Source organism: Molossus molossus, unplaced genomic scaffold, assembly GCF_014108415.1.
Source record: "Molossus molossus isolate mMolMol1 unplaced genomic scaffold, mMolMol1.p scaffold_m16_p_12, whole genome shotgun sequence".
In the NCBI taxonomy this organism is placed as follows: domain Eukaryota; kingdom Metazoa; phylum Chordata; class Mammalia; order Chiroptera; family Molossidae; genus Molossus; species Molossus molossus.
The window spans coordinates 13,051,319-13,076,172 of record NW_023425347.1 but is presented as its reverse complement, the minus strand read 5'-3'; the positions used below and the strand labels follow the sequence as shown (position 1 = coordinate 13,076,172).

At 43.1% G+C, this 24,854-nt stretch overlaps 1 protein-coding gene across 4 annotated transcripts in view; it reads right to left on the bottom strand.

Annotated features, from left to right (window-relative positions):
• The window catches only part of MAK (male germ cell associated kinase), a 65,436-nt gene that overhangs the window by 4,388 nt on the left and 36,194 nt on the right, over nucleotides 1-24,854 (bottom strand). For 2 of the 4 annotated variants that reach the window (XR_004959018.1, XM_036257380.1), the window contains exons 9-14: nucleotides 19,443-19,754; nucleotides 14,599-14,771; nucleotides 10,503-10,651; nucleotides 4,428-4,559; nucleotides 2,786-2,860; nucleotides 344-460 (exon numbers count right to left, since the gene is read on the bottom strand). Coding sequence is in view for 3 of the 4 variants with exons in the window: in XM_036257380.1 (XP_036113273.1) it covers nucleotides 344-460; nucleotides 2,786-2,860; nucleotides 4,428-4,559; nucleotides 10,503-10,651; nucleotides 14,599-14,771; nucleotides 19,443-19,754 (958 nt within the window). In the remaining variant the exon portion in view is untranslated. The remainder of the gene's footprint in view (nucleotides 1-343; nucleotides 461-2,785; nucleotides 2,861-4,427; nucleotides 4,560-10,502; nucleotides 10,652-14,598; nucleotides 14,772-19,442; nucleotides 19,755-24,854) is intronic. The other 2 variants (XM_036257381.1, XM_036257382.1) reach the window with 2 other exon arrangements.

Here is a 24,854-nt window from a genome sequence, read left to right as displayed (position 1 = left end):
CTAACTGAGTTTCTATCCCAGCCCCACCAGTTACTAGCTGTGACCTCAGATAAACTACTTAATGTTAATTCCCTGGTCTGTAAAAGAGCTCTATTTCACCAGGTCCTTGTGAGGATTCAAGGGCACAAGAGAGAACCACTTAATTAGAAGGAGCTCTTAGAATTATTGGATTCTCAAACCACAGCTTTGGAAGAAAACTAAGACATTTTGCCAAAAACAATCAGAAGTGTTGTTAATAAGGGTAAACCAAATAAAAAGTCTTCACTCAGGAAGAGTGACTGCAGAAACATTAGAAAGCTCCTTTCTGATCATAATTCTCAAAAACGGCATCTAAAGTCCTTACCTGAAGCTGTTGCGCTGAGAGGTGCTAAATGTATCCTCTGGCCAGCTGACCCCACTTCTTTTTTGAGAAAGGAAGGGACATATCCTGACTTGTAAGTAGCATAACCTCCAGGATTTCCTGGTGACGTATTACAAAGTTTCATTGTCAGAAGGAGAAAATTTTAAAGCACCGGAGAGTAACTTTGAATAATACCCCTACTCATTCTAAATTCTATTTCTGAGCACCTGTATCTCAGGTGCGGCACTACGGTTTACCAGCTATTCAGTCCATATGACAACCCTTAGGTGCGTATGGTCACCCACACCTGTGGCTCTTAGAACTTGCTGACGTTCTCACAGTTCATCAGACCGAGCTAGAATCTGAAGGCAAGGCGAGTTCTCCCTGCACATACCAGGTTTTTATGACTCCAGTGGTTAACGTGGAGGTACTTCCTGCAGGAAGCCGCACCCTGCGGTGCTCTCTGTGCTCTTCACTGTGTGAAATCACTGTGATAAGTACCTCTTCTCCCAGGGTTGTTGTAGGGACTGAATGAGGCGTATGCAAAGCGCTGGGCACAGTGTGTGTTCAGCAGTGTCTGTGCTCCTCCTCCTCCTCACCACGATCAGCGAGTGATCCATCGAGGACAATATAGGGACGGGTTGAAAGGGAAAAACTAAGGCAGGAGACCAGTCAGGAGGTTCCAGCTAGAGCTGAAGCGACAGGTTATGCAGGTCTGAGCTAACCAGGCGGAGGGGACAGAGAAGGGAACTGAGGGGATATACGGGGTAGGAGGGGAAGGGAAAGAGAAATAGAAATCCCTAAGTTTGACATTAAGGTGACTAAGAAAACAATATGAGAATCAGGTGTGGGAGACGATATGGTGCCTGTGGGATATTCAAGTTGAGAGGTGGAGCAGGCTGGGAGACTGGAGTGATCAGGTATGGCGTTATGGAGCTGGGGGCTTGGAGGAGTCATCTCAGAGGGGCTGCAAGGTGAGCAAGCCCAGACAGAACCCCAGGGAACACCAGCATTAGAGGAAGGAGAGGACCCAGTGGAGGAGAGAGAATGGCAAGGTAGATCGTAGCAACAGCAGGGTCTGAAAACTCAAGAGAATACAGTGTGTGGAGACGGAAGGGGTAACACACGAGGTGCAGAGGTCTGGAGGGATTAGCACTGCCCAGTGCATCTGGCCACTGGATGCCAGGACCTAGCAGGAGCTGTTCCATAGCCCGGGGATCAACTACAGGGAGCTGAGCAACCTGGAAATATGAGGGAAAATGAAAACAACTGCTTTTTCAAGGAGCCCAGCAGTGCCAGAGAGGAGCCAGTCTGGCAGAGAAAAAGTGAAACAGTGCTGACAGTTTTGGGGGCTTCAAAGACCTGTTCATTGGCAGCGACCACTGAAGCATTTTTACATGGTCCGACTTGTTCCCAAGTCTCGACTCTGACCTTCGGTGTCCCTGATGTCTGTCTGGTGCTACACTGTAAATGTTTGCTCTTGAACCAACAGATGTCAAACAACGTTACTTACCATACCCCAAAGGATTTGACCCAGTAAACAGGTTATCAGTTGATACAATTTTTAACACCACTGAATTTGGCATAGCATAGCCGACTAACTGGACCTTACTTCTCCCTCCAGGGCTCATTTTTAATCATGAGTCAGTCTTCAAACGGCTTTTGAAAGGAAGTTCAAGGCAGTGATTCAGTAGCAACCTCAGAACCATCGGAGCAAACACTTAGTAAAGGCTTAGTTTGACAAAATGCCTAGGAATGGTTATTAATAATGTCTAGGTAAGTATCCCTCCATCTTACTGATGGGAAACTGGCCCAACACCGCAAGGCCGGCGAATAACACCATGCGCGTCAGGTTCTCAAGCCACGCACCGAACATACGAGGAGGCTTCTGCCTACTGGAGGAAGAAGTTACGAAGGACATGTGCATAGAAAATGAAGTCTTCTTAAATTATGTTGGCTTGCCATTTGAAACAGCTTGGGCCCTGCCAATTTTCAGGCTGGAGCCAACAGTCAGCACTGTTTAAAGCAGCAACACTGACTCTCTAGGAAATGCACCATCTCTATTAACATTTTCTTTTCAATGATTGTTAATGCATGAAAAATAAGTTTCAGAACTTTAGAAAATTCCAGGAATATATATTACCAAATTAGAAAATATCCTTTTCAACAGACTTACTTGATTTGTATAATTTGTCATAATTAACATAAGGAGACAAGCAAAGAGCTTTTTGAGAGCACATTGGTCTTAAGAGTCCCAACTGCCGAAGAGAGGTGTTCTGATGTGGGATGTGTCTCCCTCTCCTCGACCTGACCGGGCTCCTGCAGGCAGGAGACCTTGGCCTTCAGCACGGCCTTTTATGACAAGATTTGGGGTAAATGTTGAGAAGAAAACTGAACAGAGATTCAAAGGACAAGTTGTACTAGTCTATAACGTCCAGAAATTACCTGGTGGGTCCTCTAATTTTTCAGGAAAACTTTCATTGCATGATAGTTTTTCAATTGGTTTAATTATGCTTTCTTCTACAGAGAAGGCAGATGGAAAGAAAGAGTAATGAGAATGTTTTGAGAAAAGCGGAGAAAGGACTAGGTGGTTAATGAGAAGCCGCAGAGAAAGTCCGCGCTCGCGGCTGTCATCTGGGGCCCGGGCTGCAGCGCCCTCACTGAAGCCCACTTGTATTTCACTGGTTGTTCCAGTAAATATATATTTTTTAAACTGAGAAAAAGTAAGAAAGTACAGTGCTGCAGAGCTGACATCTGAGCACATACTGAATGGATAAGCTGAGTCTTCGAAGTGTCTGGAAATACTGTGAAATGCTGCACAGTAATTCTCAAACTTTTTGATCCCACACCACCCACACTTAAAAAACAAACAACTCTTTACTTCTTCACACACTTTAAGCCAATGTCTAAAATTTTTCATTATAAGTTTTACAGTTTCAAAAGATGTAATTTCTGGCATATTGTACTTAACATTTAAAAATAAAACTATTACATCTCTTTAAATGGAGTCTAAATACCATAGTAATTTTATACCTACCAATATTGACTTAAGAAACACATGAACAAGTTTTATTTTTAACAGCCGGAATCTCACAATAATCTCTTTTCTCTCTAGAGTTTTACTTTTATTTGTAACTTAATTCCCAAATTTTACCCAAATAATAATTTTAGGCTTAGAAGTCTTTCAATTGATCACTCAAAACATGTAAATTGACACCTTTAACAAAGTTCTTATCACCATAAGCATATGAAAATACTCTTCTGGATTAAGTTACTTATAATTACAATAATTCAATGTATATAATTAATACAAAATGAGTATGTAAATTTTGATTCTATACATGAAAAGCAATTTTTTTGGGAAATTCACCTACTAACGAGAAAGATGGGCCTTTTTCAAGTCGTTCATGTATCCACAAATGAATAGTTATTGCTAATACCAGACAGCATTCAACATCAATTTTTTTACTTTTTTTTTTTTTTTAGCTAGAAGCCCTGAAAAACCTTGTTAACATAAACAAATAGTTGGGAATGAAAGGTGTGTTGTTAAGCTTTCTCGCTGTAGTCTTCGAACTCTATTAAATCATAGACCAAAAGTCATATAGTGATCTCATAAAAAGTGATTTTTACTTATCTGCCAGCTAAGAACTCAGTTAGGTTCTCCTTCAATTTGTTTTGAAAGTTAAGAACTGGAAACCACCTGACCTAACAAGGCTTTGTGCCCCAGTCACTGTCGCACACCTGACACCAACACATCAAACTGCCCCTTTCATGGGCACCCCAGACATTTTACACTTCGGGGAAATGGAAACACACCATAGTAAACAGTGAGAAGTCTTCTTTTCTTTTGTAAAGTAGGAGAACAGAAACACTTGTTCAGGCAGATTCATTTTAGGAAAGAATCCGTATGGAAGTTGAGATCTGGCAAATGATTCCCTTAAAACTAGCTGTGCTCAGGTACCAGGTGGAAACCTTTGTCTCCCCAGGGTATCGTGGTTGGAAGGAGGCAGCTGCAATACATTTAAAAGTGAAAATCTGCAGAAGATAAACAATGACAATTTATACCTTAAATGTATTCTTGCTTTACCTGCATTACTCCTTTTGAAAGCAAGTCCTGCCCCAATGGGTCTCAACGACTTAGGAAATAACTGATTACTCCAAGTATACGGATCTGCATCCTTCCCACTGGCTATCAAAGACACGTTCTTAGGGTTCACACCTTAGAAGAACAAAACAGTCATTTCACAGTTTAGAGTGTAATCATAAACTTGAAGGAAAACATATATTATACATTCAAACAAAGATTAGAAATAACTTTGAGGGGGAAGAGAGTGGAAATAACTTTTGGTTACAGTGTAGCAAATACTTGCTTTTTTCTGAACCCTATTGTGATCCTAAGCCCGAAGCACAATAACCTGAAATCCTCCCAGTGTATTTTATAAACATAAGGTATTTTCTGTAACACAAGTAATAACTAAACATTGGCTATTTCTTGCTAAATACTTGGTAAAAATTAAGGTGGTACAAAAATTTTCTTCAAAAAGACATTTCCAGGTCATCACTTGTTTTGAGTCTGCGCCAGACCCTGAGGACCACCTGGTACGGCTGTGACAAGAGACGTGACCACGAACGAGGGGGCCGGGAAGTTCTGAGGCAGGTGCGTAAAGATCTGTCTGTGAAGCGTCTTCCTACACTACACAGAGTAAAATCTCAGCAGTCAAATGATTTATGGTTTTCTGAAATCTGAAATGTGGATTCAACCTCAGACTTTGATACTAGTGGTCAAAGGGTGTTGGTTTAAACTACTTTTAAGAGACTTGAAATCTTCCTTTCTTTTTATTGTCAATAAAATTGAATTCAACGTAGGAGGCCCTAGAGACATCACACAGCCTAAGGCTCTGGGCCACACCTGGGCGATTCCTTTAGCCCGTTTGACAGAGCCTCCCTGAGGACCACCACTGATGTGCGAAGCCAGCAACAGTTTCCAGGCGGCCTGAGCTTTTGCTTTCCACAAACAAAATTCCTCGGCAGGGTTCACTTTTGTGAGAGAGACCTAGAGGAACAGCCTTGCTTTGAAGCCAGAAACAAGCCTGGTTGTTGTGTACTCAGCTTCAAGATCACCTGTCATCAGTTGCTAAGGAAACACTCCACCAGGTAAATAATTTCCCTTCCTTACGGGATACAGCTCCTTGTGGATTTTGGTTTCTAACAGAACACATATAAATAGAACTATAACAGGCCATTACCTGACAATCAAAAAATGCACTCATATTTTTAAAAAATCTGTATCTAAAAACAAAATGCAAGCCCTGGCCAGTGTGGCTCAGCGGTTAGAGCGTCAGCCCACAGACCAGAGAGTCTTGAGTTTGATTTCAGTCAAGGGCACGTACCTCGGTTGCAGTTTGGTCCCCCATCCTGGTCGGGGTCGCGTGGGAGGTAACCAGTCAGTGTCTCTCACATGGATGTTTCTCTTTCTCACTCCCACTCTGTCTGAAGATAAATGAAAAAATATCCTTGGGTGAGGATTTGAAAAAAATAAATAAATAAAACAACAGCCTGGCCAGTGTGGCTCACTGGTTGAGCATTGACCTATGCACCAAGAGCTCACCGGTTCAATTCCGGTCAGGGCACATGCTCAGATTGTGGGCCAAATCCCCAGTGGGGGGCATGCAGGAGGCGGCCAATCGATGTCCTCTCTCATCAATGTTTCTCTCTGTCCCTCCCTCTCCCTTCCTCTCTCTCTAAAAATCAATTTTAAAAAGTGGTGAACAAAACAGACCAGTGTCCACCCTTTTGGCTCTTATAATCTACTCTAATAAGACGGGAGACATTAATAGTTATGAATCATTATGTAAATAATTAGCAGTATTCAAACTGTTTATAAGAATTTGGCACTGAGGGGCAAATAATAGAAGCAATTAAACCAGTCTTTCTTAAAAAAAAAAGTAATTTTGCCATGGCTGGGTTGCTCAGTTGGTTGAAGCATCATCCCATACATCAAAATGTTGTGGGTTCGAACCCCGTAGGGGTGCGTAAGGAAGCAATGGAGTGATGATTCTCTCACATCAGTATTTCTTTCTGGCAGTCTTTATTTTTTTTACTCCAATTTTTATTAATTTATATTTGTTACAGATGTTTCTCCTCCCCCCTCCCTAGACCCCCTCCTGCCCATCCCACCCTCCCCATCCCCCTAATATTGTTGTCTATGTCCATTGGTTACGCACACATGCATATAAGTTCTTTGGTTCGTTTCATCCATCCCCCCCGCCCCCCTACTCTGAGGTTTGTCAGTTTGAACCGTACTCCTTTCTATGTCTCTGGGTCTATTTTGTTCATCAGCCCACCTTGTTTATTATATCCCACAAATAAGTGAGATCATGTGGTATTTGTCTTTCTCTGATTGGCTTATTTCACTTAGCATAATACTCTTGAGGTTCCTCCATGTTGTCTCAAAGGACAAGAGATCTTTCTTTCTTACAGCTGCGTAGTACTCCATTGTGTATATGTACCACTGCTTTTCTATCCACTCATCTATTGATGGACACTTGGGTTGTTTCCAGATGTTAGCAATTGTAAATAGTGCTGCTATGAACATAGGGGTACATATATTCTTTCTGATTGGTGTTTCAGGCTTCTTAGGATATATTCCTAGAAGTGTCTGTCTTTCTTTTTCTTTATTCTCTCTCTCTCTCTTCCTTTCCCTCACTCTAGAATCAGTAAAAACATATTCTTGTGTTGGGATTTTTAAAAAAGTAATTTTCAGTTGAGATGTGAATCCTGGTTAGAACCGGTAGGGGGAGGGGTATGATCCTGGGAGAGGCAACAGTGCTGCCCTGCGCCTGAGGTGGGAGAACTGAGACGTCAGTGTGGACGGGGCAAGCCCAAGGAGTGGCACAAAAGGAGGTGGAGAGGGCACATCACAAATGTCAAGTTAAGACATTTTACATTAGCAGGAGTGATAAGTACAGAAATGATACAGGACATTGAATACACAGGGTGGAAGGAAGGACACTCAGTGGTAACTGGGACTTGAGAAGGACCCACAGACCAGGGTTTCAACGGTGCTGTGGAGTGAGCTGTCTTCCTGCCAGCATGGTGGCATCCATTCAACTGGAGAGTCCTGGTTCTGGGAGCCGGGCAGAGACCGGACGGCACCACGGAGAGATGTCAGCGCCTCCTCTGCAGGCTCTATTGCAACTACCTTGCTGTAACTCAGTACCTAAGGCTTACAGGGTGAGCTGATGACTGCAGTCCCCTTGTAAGAAATCGAAAACAGATCTCAGTCCTGCTCCAGTACACAGCCGGTCAGCAGCTGGTCAAGAACGGACGCTTGCATCTCCCCCCCTGAAGGCCAGTGTCACAGATCTGCCCATCCTTGTCGTGGAATGTCATGTTGCCTTGAAATTGTATGGTACATTTCTAGAGTTCCCATGATCCTAAAGGTTGATGTTTAATAAGACCCTTTATATTTGGCTTTATGTAAAAAAAAAAAAAAGCCACCAAAGAGATTTTTTTAATTCCTGAAGATACTCCATTATAAAAATCACTTTGGATCACAAATGTGAAGGCCCACTTCTCATTTGGGTTTTAGCCTCCACAGTTGCTCATGATAGGTAGGTGCTCAATAAATGTTTGTCCAAGTGACTGAACTGAGCTCAATTCTATTTCCAACTCTCACCAGCTCTAGAGGGACCATCTTCAAGAAAAAAAGAAAAAAAAATGTCAATAGGGTAAACAGGAAAGCTCAAGTTTAGATTTCAAACAATTCTTTCTAATTTTGAGTCTAATTCTTAAATCTCAATTACAGCCATACTTTTGATCCAAAGTAATTTTCAGAATTTTTAGATCTTTCTGTTTAAAAAGGACACAGTCAGACGGTCTCAGATACCCTGAAATATATTACTGAAAACTACATTAGGAGGCAGAACTATGATAATGGGGTGCTTTGGATCCATTTATCCTGAGAAAAATTTACAGTAGCCTTTCTCACCACCAGAGGGCTCATTTCTGTAGGTATCACATCTCTGGATTCGCTACATTTCAATCAGTGAAGTGTACTTGATTTAACAAAAAAACAAAGAACAGGGAAGAGTGCCTCCCACGAATCTCTGTTCTGCGAACTTTCTTACTCTCCTGCTTTTGCAGTCAGATCAGAACTCCCTCATGGCTTCAACACGAATATTTACAAACCTACTGGTATCTAAATAGAGTTTACAACACAAATATCTTTGCTTCTTTTAAAAGTGCACCCCATCTCTTATGGTCTTAACTCCAACTCTTCTCACCTTCTTAAGCCTTTCATTCCCTCATTGATTCCTCTCCCCTTCTGCCATTATCAGTCCCTCCCTCTGGAAGGGATCATTCCCACCCACCGGCAAACCTGCTCTAAAGCCCCCCCCCTGCACCCCCATTCTGGTTGCTCCATGTCCAAGCTCCTCTTCCCAGCCACATGCCACCAAAGAGTTGTCTATCTTTGCAGTCATTGATTTCTTATCACTTTTCAACCCATCCCACCCTGACCTCCCTCCCTGTTCCAGACAGGGACCTCTCCACTGTCCAATTTCACCAGACATTTCTACCCTTATCCCACTGCTCAGCGGCAAACACCTCTTTCAGGTCAGCTCTCCCTTCTCAGCCTGTGGACACCACCATGCTGTGGTTTCTGCCCCTCCTCTGTCTGGCTGCTCCTTTCCCCTCCTAGCTCCTCCTCCTCCTCTACTGGTTCCAGCTCACTGTCCACAGGCGATCCTACTCAGTCCATGGCTTTAAACACTGTCTGGGAGTCACTGGGGACTCCCACAGCTGTTGTCTTGGGCTCGAGCTCCTTCCTCAGGGTTCCTGGCTCTTTCCCTCCAAGTGCTTGCTTGGCCTCTCCACACCGGAGTTTCACAAGCACCTCACACGTCACAGCCCCGAGATGGGATCGACTGCCTCGTCCCCACCCAATCCTGTTCCTCCTCGTCTTCCCCGGCTCAGAACACGGCCCACAATCCACCCAAGATTCATGCCCCAAACTCATTTCCCACCAACATCCATCCGCAAGTCCATCCAAATATGTCACGAGCCCTTCCCTCTGAACTGTCACCACCTTTTACCCAGAGGACTGCAGCAGCTTCCCAACCGGCCTCCTACCTTCCGGTCTTGTCCTCCTGAAATCCATTCTTCACACGGAGTCTTTCTAACCTAGAGATCACCTGTCCCTCACCTCCTTACGTCCTCTCAAAGGCCGCCACTGGACTCGGAATACACCCGGGTTCCTCCCTCACCTTCAAGGGGCGGTAGCATGTGAACCTGCCAGAGTTCCCCACCTCCCCTCCCACCGCTCTCCCCTAAGCCCATAAACTCCAAGTTTTATCTCTCAAATTAGCCAGTGTCTTTCCCACTGTCTGAAACATCTCTTCTCAGCTCTTCCATGACTGCCTCCTGCTCATCTTCTGGTATCAGCTCAGACGTCAGAGAACCAAGGACCCCGCCCCCACCCACCCTCCGCAGTCTCTCTAGTTCATTCCCTGTTTCACAGCAGCACTTGCCACTACCTGCTGATTTCCCTTTTCTCTCTCCGCTGGGAAGTAGCTCCTGGCAAGCAGGGACCCTGTTACCCATGCTAATCATTCAGCAAGTCCTGTCTGTTCCGCTCCTGCAGTGCATCTAGATGTTACCCATTTCTCGACCTGCTGTTACCACTCTGGAACAAGCCAGTATCTTCTCTCTCCAGACACATGCAACGGCTTCTGACCTGTCTCCTTGCCCTTCTTGAGCCCCTAGCATGTTCTACTCAGCAGCCCAAATGATCTTTCAAAAACATAAATCAGATCATTTAGGGAAAAGTATAAAATTCTACATCTTACAGAAGGTCGTATTGGGGGTGCAGATTTGTTTTGATAAAATTTGGCATTTCCTTTGGCAAAGCTTAGGAGGGGGGGCTGCTATTTTGTTGAGTCATGTTCTTCATCTTGATTTTTGGCTGCTGACATTGCTCGAGCAGACTTCACGGCGGCAGGAGGCCCAGAAAAGTTCCCGGTACGAGCGCCGACAAGGCTGAACTAGCAAAGGGCACTGTGACCGTACTCCTCCACGGGCGCCCTTCCAAAAACGAGTCCCAGACACGTGAGCCCGACTTCTCTATATTGTTAGCGGTAAACATTTTATTTTCTGCACTTACCTGGAAGATACCTTGATTGCTTCAAGTAGTACTGTTTAGCTGTTGAAGCAGTTGACAGTTCGGATTCCGATTTTAGGGAAACAGCAGCAGGTAAGCTCTTGTTTTCCCCTGCTGAGTGGTTGGAGCCTGAGGGCACTGACTCTGGGGGCCTTGAAAGTCAACATAAGGCAGCATCACAGCATGAAGGATGAGAGGAGACGCTGTGTTCTCACCCACCCTTTGCACATCTTTTCAAAAGCGTCGAGGTGACCTCACTTAAATGGATCTATCAGAGTCCTTTTCCTCATAGGAACACTAACAGACAACCTTTTCCTCCCAATAAATATTAGGCAGTGCACAGAATAATTTCTAATACTAGACATCACGTGACAGAAAGCTTTCTAACTGAGCAGCAAATTGCCTGTGTATGTTTCTGTCTCCCCAAGGCTGCTGCAGCTGTGGATGTCAAGTGTGGGATGCAGCATGTGGAAAGGGAGGACGATCACAGCCCTGTCACCTGTCTCCCAAAGTGAAGTCTAAATCGGTGTGGTTGGTTGGGACTCCCTGGAGACCGCCACTGGCCTGGCTGGCCCTCTGAACTGCTGGCCACCCCAGCCCACTCTGGGACGGCCCTAGACAAAGGTAGGCCCCCTTCATTAAAAACTGTCTCCCCCATTTCTGACTTCTTTCCCTTCCCCTTGATACTGTTTTAATTAGCTAGTTATTACTAATAGGAGAGAAGCAAAGGGAAGGCCAGGAGTATAGGCATGTCATTTGGGCAGCTTCTCCAGGAAGCTGCAATTTCACACTCCCCAGGGAACCACCGGCCCATTCCCTGCAGATCACTAAGGGGAGGTGAACGCACGCACAATGAGGTGGGTGACACAAGCAAAGTGCCTGTCCATCAAGCCTGGGGAACCATGGATTGGCTAGAGTAGGCAGAGCCACTGCAAGCCTACACAGGTTTGGGAATACATAATCCCACAAAGGAATTTCGTCTCTTCGCTCTCTTGCATTCACCCGTGAGGTCCACAGCCATGCGGACCCACACACAATAAACTGATGGACTGCAACTGGGAACATAGACTAAGCTAGCCTGATGCTGGACTGGATACTGCTCCGGTATGGAGCGAAAATTCTGGACACTGGCTCTGATTCTAGACCTCCTGAAGCCACAGCTACACTTCTTCCTTGGTCCAACAAAGGGAAATGGGACCTTGGAAACTCAGAGATTTGATTCCATAGAAAAAAGGCTTTCTACACTACCTCATCCTCCTGCACGAGTCTCAGGAAATTCCTTTTGTCAAGATATCGCAAGAAGCCCACTCCCATCAGCAACCGGTGAGGAGGACCTCTCCCCACCGGTAACATCCCCGCCTACTGTAGTTACACCAATTGCTGAAATTCTACTCATTTTTGAAACTGTTTACTCTAGAAAGACCTTCCTCTCCTCAAAGTGGTTTGCCCATAAACAGAACTCTTAGAGCTAGCTCCCTGCAGCTCTCTCATTAGTGGCCCTTAATACACAGTCAATCTTGTGTTATAGTTACTTGAAGGTCTTATTTCTGCTGCTATACATTTGATGAATAGAAGACAGACTATTATGTTCACACCTCTGTTTAATACCAACCAACTATTTAGTAAATGTCTACCAAGTGTGAATATAAGTATTAATATAATTTAGTATAAGAATCTAAAAGAAGATAACCATTAAGTAAAGGTTTTATACTTCAGTATTTGGTATTTTGTATTCTTTATGGGGAAGACCAGGCTGCCTGAGAAAATGAGCAGAGAAGACAGAGTTCAAGCAGTTCACCAAGTATCTGAGCTCCTGTTGCTTAAGCAGTAGCGGCACAGAAGAGACGAGATCTGGGTTTGAATTAAACCTCATCTGACCTTGGGTGACCTACTTATTGAACCTATCTGAGGCTCAGTGTCCTATTCTGCAGATATTTTTACTGAAGTATGAAAATTACAAATAAAATTTAGCCAGGTGCTTAACAAGTGGTAGTGTATTAATAATTATTACATGTTTAAAGTACATAAGGCCATTTAAAGATTTAAAAAAACATAAAAATAGAATATACATTAAAAAGTCATTGTTATATAGTTTCTCTTTTTCTAAAGAATTTCAAGAGAAAAGGAGTATTTAATGTTGAAGAAATTTACCAATTGTCCCCTTGCCAGAATCAAGTATATAGACTACAAACCTGATCTTAACTATACCTTTTGATTCAAACATCTTCTACCCTTAAAAATACAGGGGTGGGCAAAGTAGGTTTAGAGTTGTGAGTATGCAAAAGTTCATTCTTGTATTATTATTTATTAATTATTGTATTACTTATTATTAATCTACTTTTGCCCATCCCTGTATATGATAAAGTTCAGCTGGAATTAGAAGGACATGGTTTTAAAAAGAGAACTTTTCAAATCATCTACATACCACAACAAATGGTCTTCAAACTCTTTTGCTTCCAGATGCAAAGAATTGTTAAAAAAAAAAAAAAAAAAACTATGTAGCTCCCTGCACATGTTTAAGTTGAAGTCTATAATTTTTCATCATAAATTAAATAACTTTATTTCTTGTTACCAATTAATGGCAGATAAAAAAGTAAATATTCTGTAGGATGAAATATTGTGAGCACTGGCTGTAATTGGAGTATTTCATGGTATTACTCAGTAAGTTTTTAACTACCTTATTCCATGAAACACTCTGAGTCTTCAAAAATTATGTATAATTTATATCCATAGGTTATATCCTCTCTTTCCCTCCTTCTCTATCTGAACAAAAAAATAGCAGATAGTTTCACAAAACATTCTAGTACACTTAAAACAAAAAGCATCACTAGGCTCTAGTCCTTCAAGTGGCTCTGAATCTCCATGCTTTCCCACGCATGGAAACACCTTATTTCTTTTTTCTTTTTTAACTCATCTTTATTGTTCAATATATTACAGATGTCTCTTTTTTTCCCCATTGACCCCTTCCTCCCTAATCCCGCCCCCCTCCTGCCTTCCCCACACTGTTGTCGGTGTCCATTGGTTGTGCACATATGCAGAGAAGTTCTTTGGTTTGTTTATCTTATCCTGCCCTCCCTCCCCCCTTTCCTTTGAGGTTCATCAGTCTAACAACCAATCTGTACTTCTTAATTCCTTTATCTTTTTCACCCATCCCCCCAGCTGGCAAGCAACAAAAAGTTCTCTGTATCTAGGAATCTGGGAAACACCCTATTTCTACGCGGGCTTTTCCCCTTTGGAGAAACGTGTGTAAGACAAGGAGACAGAAAGCCTCCAGCTGAAGGTGGCAGTTTTCTGATCTCTCCCTTGTTTAGCATCATGCAGGCTGTTATGCCCTTATGCCATGCAAGATTTGAAATGCCTAAGAGGTGTGACTCTCTGGCAAAGTGGGAGGTGATTAAGCAGGTTTATTCTCCACCTCATGTATTTTAGGATGAGTCCTGTGGAACTCGAGGATCTAGAAATTGTTTGACTAAGACTTATCTAGGCATGTGTCCCCCTTAGAGAGTCTTCATGTACCTTCGGAGGTCTGTGTAGCCCAAAATGAAGATGCTGCACTATATAATACCAAACAGCTATTAGACAAATTTTCCTGACTCGTGCCACATCTTTTCTCCCTATTCCTGTTCTGTTCCAAAGAGAGAAAAAATAAAGGAAACTATTTTCCAAAAATGTTCACCAGCCCTGGCTAGTTTGGCTCAGCGGTTAGAGCGTTGGCCTGCAGTCCAGAGAGACCCGGGTTCGGTTCCCGCTAGGGCACATACCTCAGTTGTGGTTTGTCCCCAGCCCTGGTTGGGTCGTGCAGGTGGCAGCCACCCGATGTGTACCTTTCACGTTGATGTTTTCTCTCTCTTCCTCTCTCTCCCTCCTGCTCTATCTGAACAAAAAATGGAAAAATGTCCTCGGGTGAGGATAAAAAAAAAAAGAATCCCTTCCTCCACACACCTGCAACATTCAGCCATTAACACTAGACCCTTACTGTGAGAAGTCAAGAATCTTACCTTTTCAGAGGCGACTTAGTTTTAAGCTACTTATATTTGATGAGTAAAATAAAGTTGATGCATGATAAAAACATACCTCCTAGAGGAATCTAAAATCTTACCGAAATGAAGAATCTTTTCTCCTCTTTTCTTTGAAAACACTGATGCTTGGCTTCTTGGAATGGGAGGTTCCAAAATCACAGTCCTCAGACTCTTCCCAGCTGTCTCCAGACTTGAACACAGTCTGACCCCAACGCCTCCTAGCGCTTTTATGCCCCAGCACGCCACTTGGCTTCTGTGGTGGAAAATCAGTCATCAGCATCTGGAATCATCTGAAGGCCTTTTATGCACCAGTTGTTATATTTGATACTAAAAGTCCCCCTTCTCAAGGAGCCTTCCATACAGTGAAGGAAGTAACATACAAACATACACACATTTAAAAGTATTTACAAAAATAGAGGCAGCATATGCTAAAAATACAGGAATTGAGAGCAGGGAGAGATCCCTGTGAACTTGATTTGGAGGAAGGTTTGAATGCTGAGGATCAAAATGGACTCTTCACTGACGTGTAATTCGGGGAACTGCCATGTGTGGCTGTGTCTCTTTGGGCAAGTGACTTAACTTCTCAAAGCCTTAGTTTCTTCCTCCTTAAATGGGAACATATAGTATTTATTTAAGCTGTTGTTTATGAATTCAATAGTAAAATACACTGAACGTCCTTACTTAAGGTAGCCTAGCACGTAAGACTCACTGAAGGTTAGGTTATTATTAGTTTGGAAGAGGACGTGCATAAAAATGTCCCCTTTAACAGGAAAGTGCCAGAGTTCATTCCAGGAAGAAAGGGTAGACTGTTTGCAGAAGCAGGTGGTTTGTGCTGAAGTAGTGGAGGACAGGGCTGCCCCGACAGACGGACGCTACGTTATCAAGGGCCTTCGATGTCTGCCTAAGAAACTGCAGCTTCCCTGTGGGTAATGGAGAACACTGGATGTTTTGAGCTAAAAAAAGAAAAGTGATATGATAAAGGCGGCATGCTAAAAAGGGCAGGCTTCGAACAGGAGGCCTTGAAGTTACAGCAGCATGCAGTGACAAGGACCACGGATTCAGTGTTTGTAAAGAACACATTAAAATACATTTACTGCCCTGGCCGGTTTGGCTCAGCGGTTAGAGCGTCGGCCTGCGGTCCGGAGAGACCCAGGTTCGGTTCCCGCTAAGGGCACGTGCTTCGGTTGCAGTTTGTCCCCGGCCCTGGTTGGTTGTGCGGGTGGCAGCCACTCGATGTGTCCCTTTCACATCGATGTTTCTCTCTCTCTCTCTCTCCCTCCCACTCTATCTGTACAAAAAATGGAGAAATGTCCTCGGGTGAGGATTAAAAAAAAAAAAAAACAAAAAAATACATTTACTATTAACAGAGAATAAAAGGTCCAGAGTTTATGACTATCTCAACAGAGGCCAGAGGAGAGTATGGCAGACCCTGCTGGTTGCCTACCCAGTAACCATTCTCCCTTTCTTCCTAATATTTTGTTCAATGCAGCAACATGTCCAGTTACAATGTCCGAATTCCCCGCCTCACTTGCAGCTCTGTGTAGCTACCTGACACTCTAGCTAGTGAGCTGTCAGGACGAGTCTATGGGGAGGGACTTCCAGGAGAGACATTTGTAGACTTTGCGAGCGTGTGCCAGTGTCTTTCACTCTTCCCCCTTCTAGCAGGTAGATGCGACCCTACAGGAGCAACAATCACCTTGTGTCCACAGGAAGAAAAGCTGCTGGCTCAGGGTGGTAGAACAGAAAGTCAGAAGCAGTCTGGTTACTTTTTTTTTTTTTTTTGCATTTATCTTCCATTAGAGCAGGAGGGAGAGAGGGGTGAAGAGAGAGAAAGAAACATCGATGTGAGAGAGACATATCGAGTGGCTGCCACCCAGACGACCCCAACCAGGGCCGGGGACAAACTGCAACCGAGGTACGTGCCCTTAGCGGGAACCAACCCAGGACTCTCCGGTCTGCGGGCCGAAGCTCTAACCGCTGAGCAAACCGGCCAGGCGCAGTCTGGTTACTTTTACAAGCAGCACCAGCCCTGGCTTCCCACCACCCGACTTCTTATGAGAGAAAAATAACCCCTTATTGTTTATGCCACAGTGTTCAGGTTTCTGTCATAAACTTGTCACTATATGTAATCCCGGTGGATACAGAGAAGGAAAGGCAAGGACACTTTAAAAGTCTGAGTCTGGCCCTGGCCAGTTTGGTTCAGCAGTTAGAGCATCAGCCTGCAGACCAAAGGGTCTCGGGTTCGATTCCTGGTCAAAGGCACGTACTTGGGTTGCAGGTTCCATCCCTGACACTGGTTGGAGTTGTGCGGGAGGCAAACAATCGATGTGTGTCTCTCACGATGTTTCTCTCTCCTGCCCTCCCTAGCTGCTACTTTATCTAAAAATCAATGGGAAAATATCCTCAGGTGAGGATTAACAACAACAATGTCTGAGCCCGATCATCTGAGAATAGTGGTTCTTTTAATAGAAATAAGGAATGAGGAAGAACACCTGGCTTGGGACAGACAATGAGTTGGTTTTATTAAAATTTACATGAGTTGGTTTGGAGACATGTATACTAAAAAATCTAAAAGGCAATTGAAAACTAGGGAATTTGAGCCCTGGCCGGTTTGGCTCAGCGGTTGGAGCATTGGCCTTCAGTCCAGAGAGACCTGGGTTCGGTTCCCGCTAAGAGCATGTACCTCTGTTGCGGTTTGTCCCCGGCCCTGGTTGGGTCATGTGGGTGGCAACCATTCGATGTGTCCCTTTCACATCAATGTTTCTCTCTATCTCTCTCCCTCCCACTCTATCTGAACAAAATATCGAAAGGTGTCCTCGGGTGAGGATGAAAAAAAAAAAGAAAATTAGGGAATTTGGAAGCAAGGTCAGTAAATACAGGTATGTCGGGAGCAAGAAGATGCTTCAAGAATAGATATGCTACTGCTTGAAGCTGATGGTGTCAGTGATGGATAATGACAAAAAGTGTTATTTGCTAAATTCCATGACGCTATTGTTTCCTGTCAGAGACCATGAGCTCCAGACTAAGGAGAATAAAATTCTTAAAAAAATTTTTTTCTTTATTGATTTTAGACAGAGAGGAAGGGAGAGGGAGAGAGAAACATTGATGAGACAGAACACAGACTGGCTGCCTCCTGCATGTCCCCCACTGGGGATCTGGCCCACAACCTGGGCATGTGCCCTGACCAGGAATCGAACTGGCGACCTCTTGGTGCATGGGTCGATGCTCAACCACTGAGCCACACCCACTGGGTGAGAATAAAAATATTTAAAGCCCCAGAGGAGTAGAGTTAATTAGAGGTTAAATTTAACTGAGTTCAAGACTCTTACTTCAGTTGAATTATGTATTTTAGGGAGCTGATGCCGTTTGCTGCTAAACAATGTCAGTAATATCAAGCAGTTCTGTATGTTTGCAAAAACTGGAAAGGGGAAAATATAATTTTTATAAAGTAGAGGTGGATTTTTACAAACTCCTTATTAACAAGGTCAGTATAGAACGAGGGAAAAGAGTCTAAGCTTATTTATTAAAGGGAAGCTTTTGGGCACTGGTAATAAAAGTGGCCACCATTTTTCATAAAAAGCGAACCATGAACACATAATCCACGTGGACTTCATTCAGTACAGCAGGTGGTAGGGTCTTTCGTGCCGTCAATGAAATGGAGGAACGAAAGGACAACAAAGGTGAAGCAGCACTGTTACGGACTGAATGTTTACATCCCCCCTGAATTTATATGTTCCCCTCTCCCAAATCTGTACTCCACTGTGATGATATTTGGAGATGGGGCCTTTAGGGGGTAACTGGGGATTATAGGAGGTCATGAGGGTGAGGCCCTCGTGATGGGATTAGTGCCTTTATAAGAAGAGACTTTAGCCCCGGCCAGTTTGGCTCAGTAGTTAGAGTGTTGGCCTGTGGAACAAAGAGTCACGGGTTCGATTCCAGCCAAGGGCATGTACCTCAGTTGAGGTTCAGTCCTGGTTGGGGTCATTCAGGAAGCAACCAATCAATGTCTCCTGCATCGATGTTTCTCCCACCCCCAGGCTCTATCTGAAGATAAATGGAAAAATATCCTTGGGTGAGGATTATTAAAAAAAAAAAAATCCACCCTGGCCGGTTTAGCTCAGTGGTTAGAACGTCGGCCTGCGGTCCAGAGAGACCGGAGTTCGGTTCCCACTAAGGGCACGTACCTCAGTTACAGTTTGTCCCCGGCCCTGGTTGGTCGTGTGGGTGGCAGCCACTCGATGTGTCCCTTTCATGTCGACATTTCTCTCTCTCTCTCTTCCTCTTTCTCCCTCCCATTCTATCTGAACAAAAAATGGAAAAAAAATGTCCTCGGGTGAGGATTAAAAAAAAAAAATCCGCCCTGGCTGGTTTGGCTCAGTGGTTAGAGCGTCGGCCTGCGGTCCTGGGAGACCCGGGTTCGGTTGCCGCTAAGGGCATGTACCTCGGTTGCAGTTTGTCCCCGGCCCTGGTCGGTTGTGCGGGTGACAGCCACTCGATGTGTTCCTTTCACATCGCTGTTTCTCTCTCTCTCTCTGTTCCTCTCTCTCCCTCCCACTCTACCTGAACAAAGAATGGAAAAATGTCCTCGGGTGAGGATAAAAAAAAAAAAAAAAAAAAAAATCCTCTCTTTTGCCCCAGAGTCTTTTTAGTTCTTTGTAAAAGAACTTTTTAGTTCTTTTTAGTCTTTTTAGTTCTGCATCTAAGTAACTTAAAGAAAGTCCGTAGCATGCAAACTTGATTATGTTCATTCTGAGGTTTCATTTTAGAACTTTAGTAATCTCATGCCAAGCTCCTGCCAGAGGAAGCAGAGGCTCTGACAAGAACAACCTTTTATGTCTTCCCTGACATTTTTAGGAATGCCTAGAAATGAAATCCTAGGTGAACTAGTCAAACCGTTGCCCCTAAAGCATCACGGGCTACTCACGGTTGGCATGTCCTTGATGATACATGGAAACAGCGTCTGCGGCTGTTTCTGTTGGCTCTGCTGGCTTGGCGCTTGCTGGACACTCGTGTTCGGGGGCGGCTGGATGGACTGCAGTGGCTGGTGGCTGTGTTTTGGCTGCAGCTGCCTGGCACTCTGATCATTTATGTCTGGAAGAGGCTTAGGTTCTAGGTCAATTAAAGGTGCCTTCGATTCTAGTGGTTGCACCTGTTTATGCAAAGTCTGTTTCGATTCCAGATGATGTGAGGAAGGACCTAATACTTGACCAACTTGAAAATACGGGTGTTTCAATGCCTATAGAAAGCATGGAAATAACAAATGGAAAACGGTTTCAACTAAATTCATTGCACATGAGCTACCGTTCGGCATTGGGCCAGGCATCCATCACTAGCCTAGGTGAGTTCCAAAGACTTAGAGAGCAGCCAGTTTCCCGCATGTGGCGACTTTAGAAAGATAAAGTCACCACAGGAAAAAATGGTTTTTCAAGAGAAATAAAGTACAAATTAGTGGGAAGAATGTAAAACTCACTTGTAATTTTAACATCAAGGCAAAGCAACCATTCTATTTAAGATTTTGTATAAAAACAAAATCCAGCTTATAAGCACTGGCTAAATTTGATGTGATCAATTCAAACTAAAGTGCTGGATACTGGTAATGGTTTAAAGTCATCCAAAGGCATTAAGAAATTAATTAGGAAATCTTCTGTGTAGTTTATTTAAAATCATTAACTATAATATTATGTAAAATTCAGAGTTATTCTTAGCCTAAGTATAACAACATACCTATTAGTAATAAAAAAAAATCCTAAGGAAGATTATAAATGCATACATGTTAAAGTGTATTTATCAATACACTTGCAAAGAGAAGATATTTATGGGAAGAAAATATAAAACCACTAATAAAAGTGATCATTGCGTTTTAACTAGATCGGTCATCCAGGTGCTGCTACTGCGTGGGCTGGGGTGGGGGCCTGATAACTGACTGGGCGACAGTGGTTCTCAACTGGGGGTGTCTGCAGCCATTTTTATTGTCGTGACGTGGTGGTAGGAAATGCTGCTGGCATCTAGGCATCTGCCAGGAATGCACTGAGCATCCTGCGTGGACAGAACAGTCCCCACAGCAAAGAATGATCTGGTCGGGACTGTCAGAGCTGAGGTTGATGAAACTTGCTCTAGAGAATGTCTGAAGCCTCGTGAAGCTCAGCTCTGGATACTGACCCTCTATCAGTGTCATATGCCTGGATGAAGGAGGGAAGACAGCACCTCCTACCCTATGTGAACAGAGCCCTGACCCACAGTTAACTTCTCGGATATGTAAGGGAAGGAAGCAACGCTCTACATGGGCCATGTAGCCTATAACTTAACCGCTCTCTACTTACACTAAAAAGAAGGGCTATAAGTCCTGGCCCATGTGGCTCAGTGGATAGAGTGTCAACCCCACACTGAAGGGTCGTGGGTTTTATTCTGAGTCAAGGGCACATACCTGGGTTGCAGGTTCCATCCCCAGCCCCAGTGAGGGCGTGTGCGGGAGTCAACCAATCGATGGGTCTCTCTCACATTGATGTTTCTCTCTCTCTCCGCCTCCCTCCCTTCCACTCTCTCTAAAATTCAATGGAAAAAATATCCTCGGGTGAGGATTAACAACAATAAAAAAAGAAGGGCTACAAAATAGTGATCAAGAAAAAGGTTAAGGGTAGGGAGTTATATTTTGGTGGAGGTGAAAAGAGTTATTAAGATGTCCCCTACCACAACTGATGTATGTGTCAATTACACTGACATTGCTAAGTAGAACTTAACAAATACAGACAATTTAAATACCTAAGCACAGAAGGCACTCAAATTCTGAATTAAGTCACATTAATTAGTATGTCAACACTCCTAAATAAAAAGTAAATATTTTGGAGCTAGAACCTTTATGAAAGTGTTTTGTAATTTCAAAGCTTCATTTCTGACAACTTTTTGTTTTTAAGATACCAGATACCATCCTTCAAGAGAATCTTTAAAAAAAATTTATTTTTTCCTGTTTATTAAAGGAATATTTGATCATTGCACAGAATAAGGAATGTAAAGAAAGCTGTCAAGGAGAAATTAAAATAATCTCTAATGCCAACACCAAGAGAAAACTACTGCACACATTTGGGTGTTTTTCTGAGCAGTATTTCTTTCTAGCAATATAACATTTTTAAAATAAAATTGAGCTTGAGAATTCTCTGAAATGGTTACTCTATTTTAAAATTTTCATTTTTAATTGTGGTATAGTAGTCTATATTAAGGATGTATATATACTGCCCTAGCCAGTTTGGCTCAGCGGTTAGAGTGTCGGCCCACAAAACAACGAGTCATGGGTTCGATTCTGGTCAAGGGCACATACCTGTGTTGCGGTCATGCAGGAGACAACCAGTCAATGTGGCTCTATCACATCGATGTTTCTCTCTCTCTCCCTCCCACTCTATCTGATGATAAACGAAAAAATATCCTCGGGTGAAGAATAAAAAAAAAAGGATGTATATACTTTAAATACTGCCCTGGAAACATTTTAGGTTTATATTTCCAATGGGCAGTTTTTAATTAATTAGCTTGGAACATCTTTACGCATAAATCTACCCAACTGTCTGATCATTTTTTTGTTTTCTTTCTTTATTTATTGATTTTACAGAGAGAGGAAGGGAGAGGGAGAGAGAAACACTGATGAGAGAGAACATCAATTGGCTGCCTCCTGCATGCCCCCACTGGAGATTTGGTCCACAACCTGGGCATGTACCCTGACCAGGAACTGAACTGGCAACCTGTTGGTGCATGGGTTGATGCTCAACCACTGAGCCATACCTGCCAGGCCTAATCATTTTTTAAGGTTCTTTACATATACTGCAAAATTGCTTTCCATCAGTACTTAGAGAAATAGCTTTTATTTGTTTATTTTGTTAATTCTCACCCGAGGATATTTTTCCATTGATTTTTAGAGAGAGTGGAAGGTGGGGGGTAGGAGGGGAGAAAGAGAAACATCGACATGAGAGCGACACATCAATTGGCTGCCTTTTGCAGGACCCGACCAGGGCTGGGAATCGAACCTGCAATCTAGGTACATGCCTTTGACCAGAATCAAACCTGCGACCCTTCAGTGCACAGACCAATGCTCTAACTGCTGAGCTAAACCAGCTAGGGCTAGAGAAATAGCCTTTAAACTATTTTTATTTTTGGTTAATTTGATTTAAAAAAAAGGATTTCATTTCCATTTGCATTTTATGATGGTGAGCAAGGACTAAACATTAAAACAAATTTTTTGGTCATTTTAATTTATTTTTCTGTGATTCTTTTTTTTTTTTTTATCCTCATCCGAGGACATTTTTCCATTTTTTTTACAGACAGAGTGGGAGGGAGAGAGAGGAAGAGAGGGGGGGGAGACATCGATGTGAAAGGGACACATCGAGTGGCTGCCACCTGCACGACCAACCAGGGCCAGGGACAAACTGCAACCGAGGTACATGCCCGAACCCGGGTCTCTCTGGACCGCAGGCGGACACTCTAACCGCTGAGCCAAACTGGCCAGGGCTTCTGTGATTCTTTTTTCATGTTTCATGCCCACTTTTCTTTTTTAGGTAAATTTTAAAGACTTATTATACTACTGTTACATAAATAATAAGTGTTTGAAACATTAGAAAATACATGGTCATATTTGTTAATAGTAATTGTCTTTTGATTTAAGATTTTTATCCAAGAAAAAAATTTTAATTTTATAATCATATCTGCTGAGTTTTCCCTTTGTGTTTTTTTCTATTACTCTTTACTCCCATCTTTTTCTTATCTTACGTCAAATATTCACCCACAGTTTCTTTACTTCTTACTAGTTTAGTTCCCCCTCCCCCATCATTTAAACCTTCTGCGATTTACTTGTAAAGTACAGTAAAAAGTGAAACCTAAACTCACTTCCCTACGAGTTGACTGATTGTCCCGGGAACCTCACTGCAGTGTCCCTGCCCCGGTTGGTGAGGCCATGTTTACCTCGCGCTGACTTGCAGCCTGCACGACCCTGCACGACTCTGAGCTGCTTGTCAATTCCTCCGGCAGTTCCTTCCCCTTCGCTCTTGTCGTTATCACCACTTTACAGGCTATTTTACATTTGAGAGGGCAAGCTGTCCAACCCTACCACCATATTCCAATTACTTATTTTTGCTCAAACCTGTCTTGACTATTCTTTTCCATTTGTTCTTCCAGATGGTCTTTAGAAAACATTTTCTCAAGTTAAATTTTTTAAAAGCCAAATAATTTTTTGGTAATTTTAATACTGAATTTACATGTAATTAATAATAAAAATACAATCATCTTACTATGGCATTTTAATTTAAGCCTTTTTAAATTAAAGCCCACGTTTTTAATTTGAAACCATGGTGTTTTAGAAAACGTAAGAGCTGAGATACAACCTAAGGTATAATCACAAAGGAGCCAAGCATGAGTGCCATGTGCTGCCCTCTTGTGGGAGAGTGAACAAGAATTCACCTCAAAGGTAAGCATCGGAAAGTCAATTATATCCCATGATTGGAGAGATGCCTTTTTACTACCATGACAAGTTTCTTCCTAACTAGCTTGTCACATGCATACATTTTTTTTATTTATTAATTTGTTTTTGTTACAGATGTTTCTCATTTTTCCCCCATGGACACCATCCTCCCCTTCCCTCCCGCCCCATCCCCGGCTTTGTTGTCTGGCATGCATGCATGTTTATCTTCAGAAATTTACTGCTTTCAGCCTCAGCTTTATAGCATTATTCATTTGAACCACAAAACACATAAAGTCACTGATGTTGCTATTTGTGCAATTTTCCCAAGAATTTTACATGCCTAGAAATTAATTCATTATATATACTGGGTGCCTTAAGGCTTAAGGGCTTAATTCTCTTGATAAACCCTGGTAGAGAATAGACTGATCTTTGCAAATGAAAATATTCCTGATAGATCCCACTATATATGGGAGACCATAATCGCCAATGATGCATCAGATAAGGGGTTAATTACCAAAATATATAGAGTGCTCATACAACTCAACAATAGGAAGACAAAGAACCCAATTAAAAAATGGGCAGAGGCTAGCCGGTTTGGCTCGGCGGCGAGAGCATCGGCCTGCGGTCCAGAGAGACCCGGGTTCGGTTCCCGCTAAGGGCACGTACTTAGGTTGCAGTTTGTCCCTGGCACTGGTTGGGTCGTGCGGGTGTCCCTTTCACGTTGATGTTTCTCTCTCTCTCTCTCTCTCTTTCATTCCCACTCTATCTAAACAAGAAATAAAAAAATGTCCTCAGGTGAGGATTAAAAAAATATATATATATATTTTTTAAAAAAATGGGCAGAGGACCTATATATACACCTCTCCAAAAAGGACATACAAATGGCCAAGAGACATATGA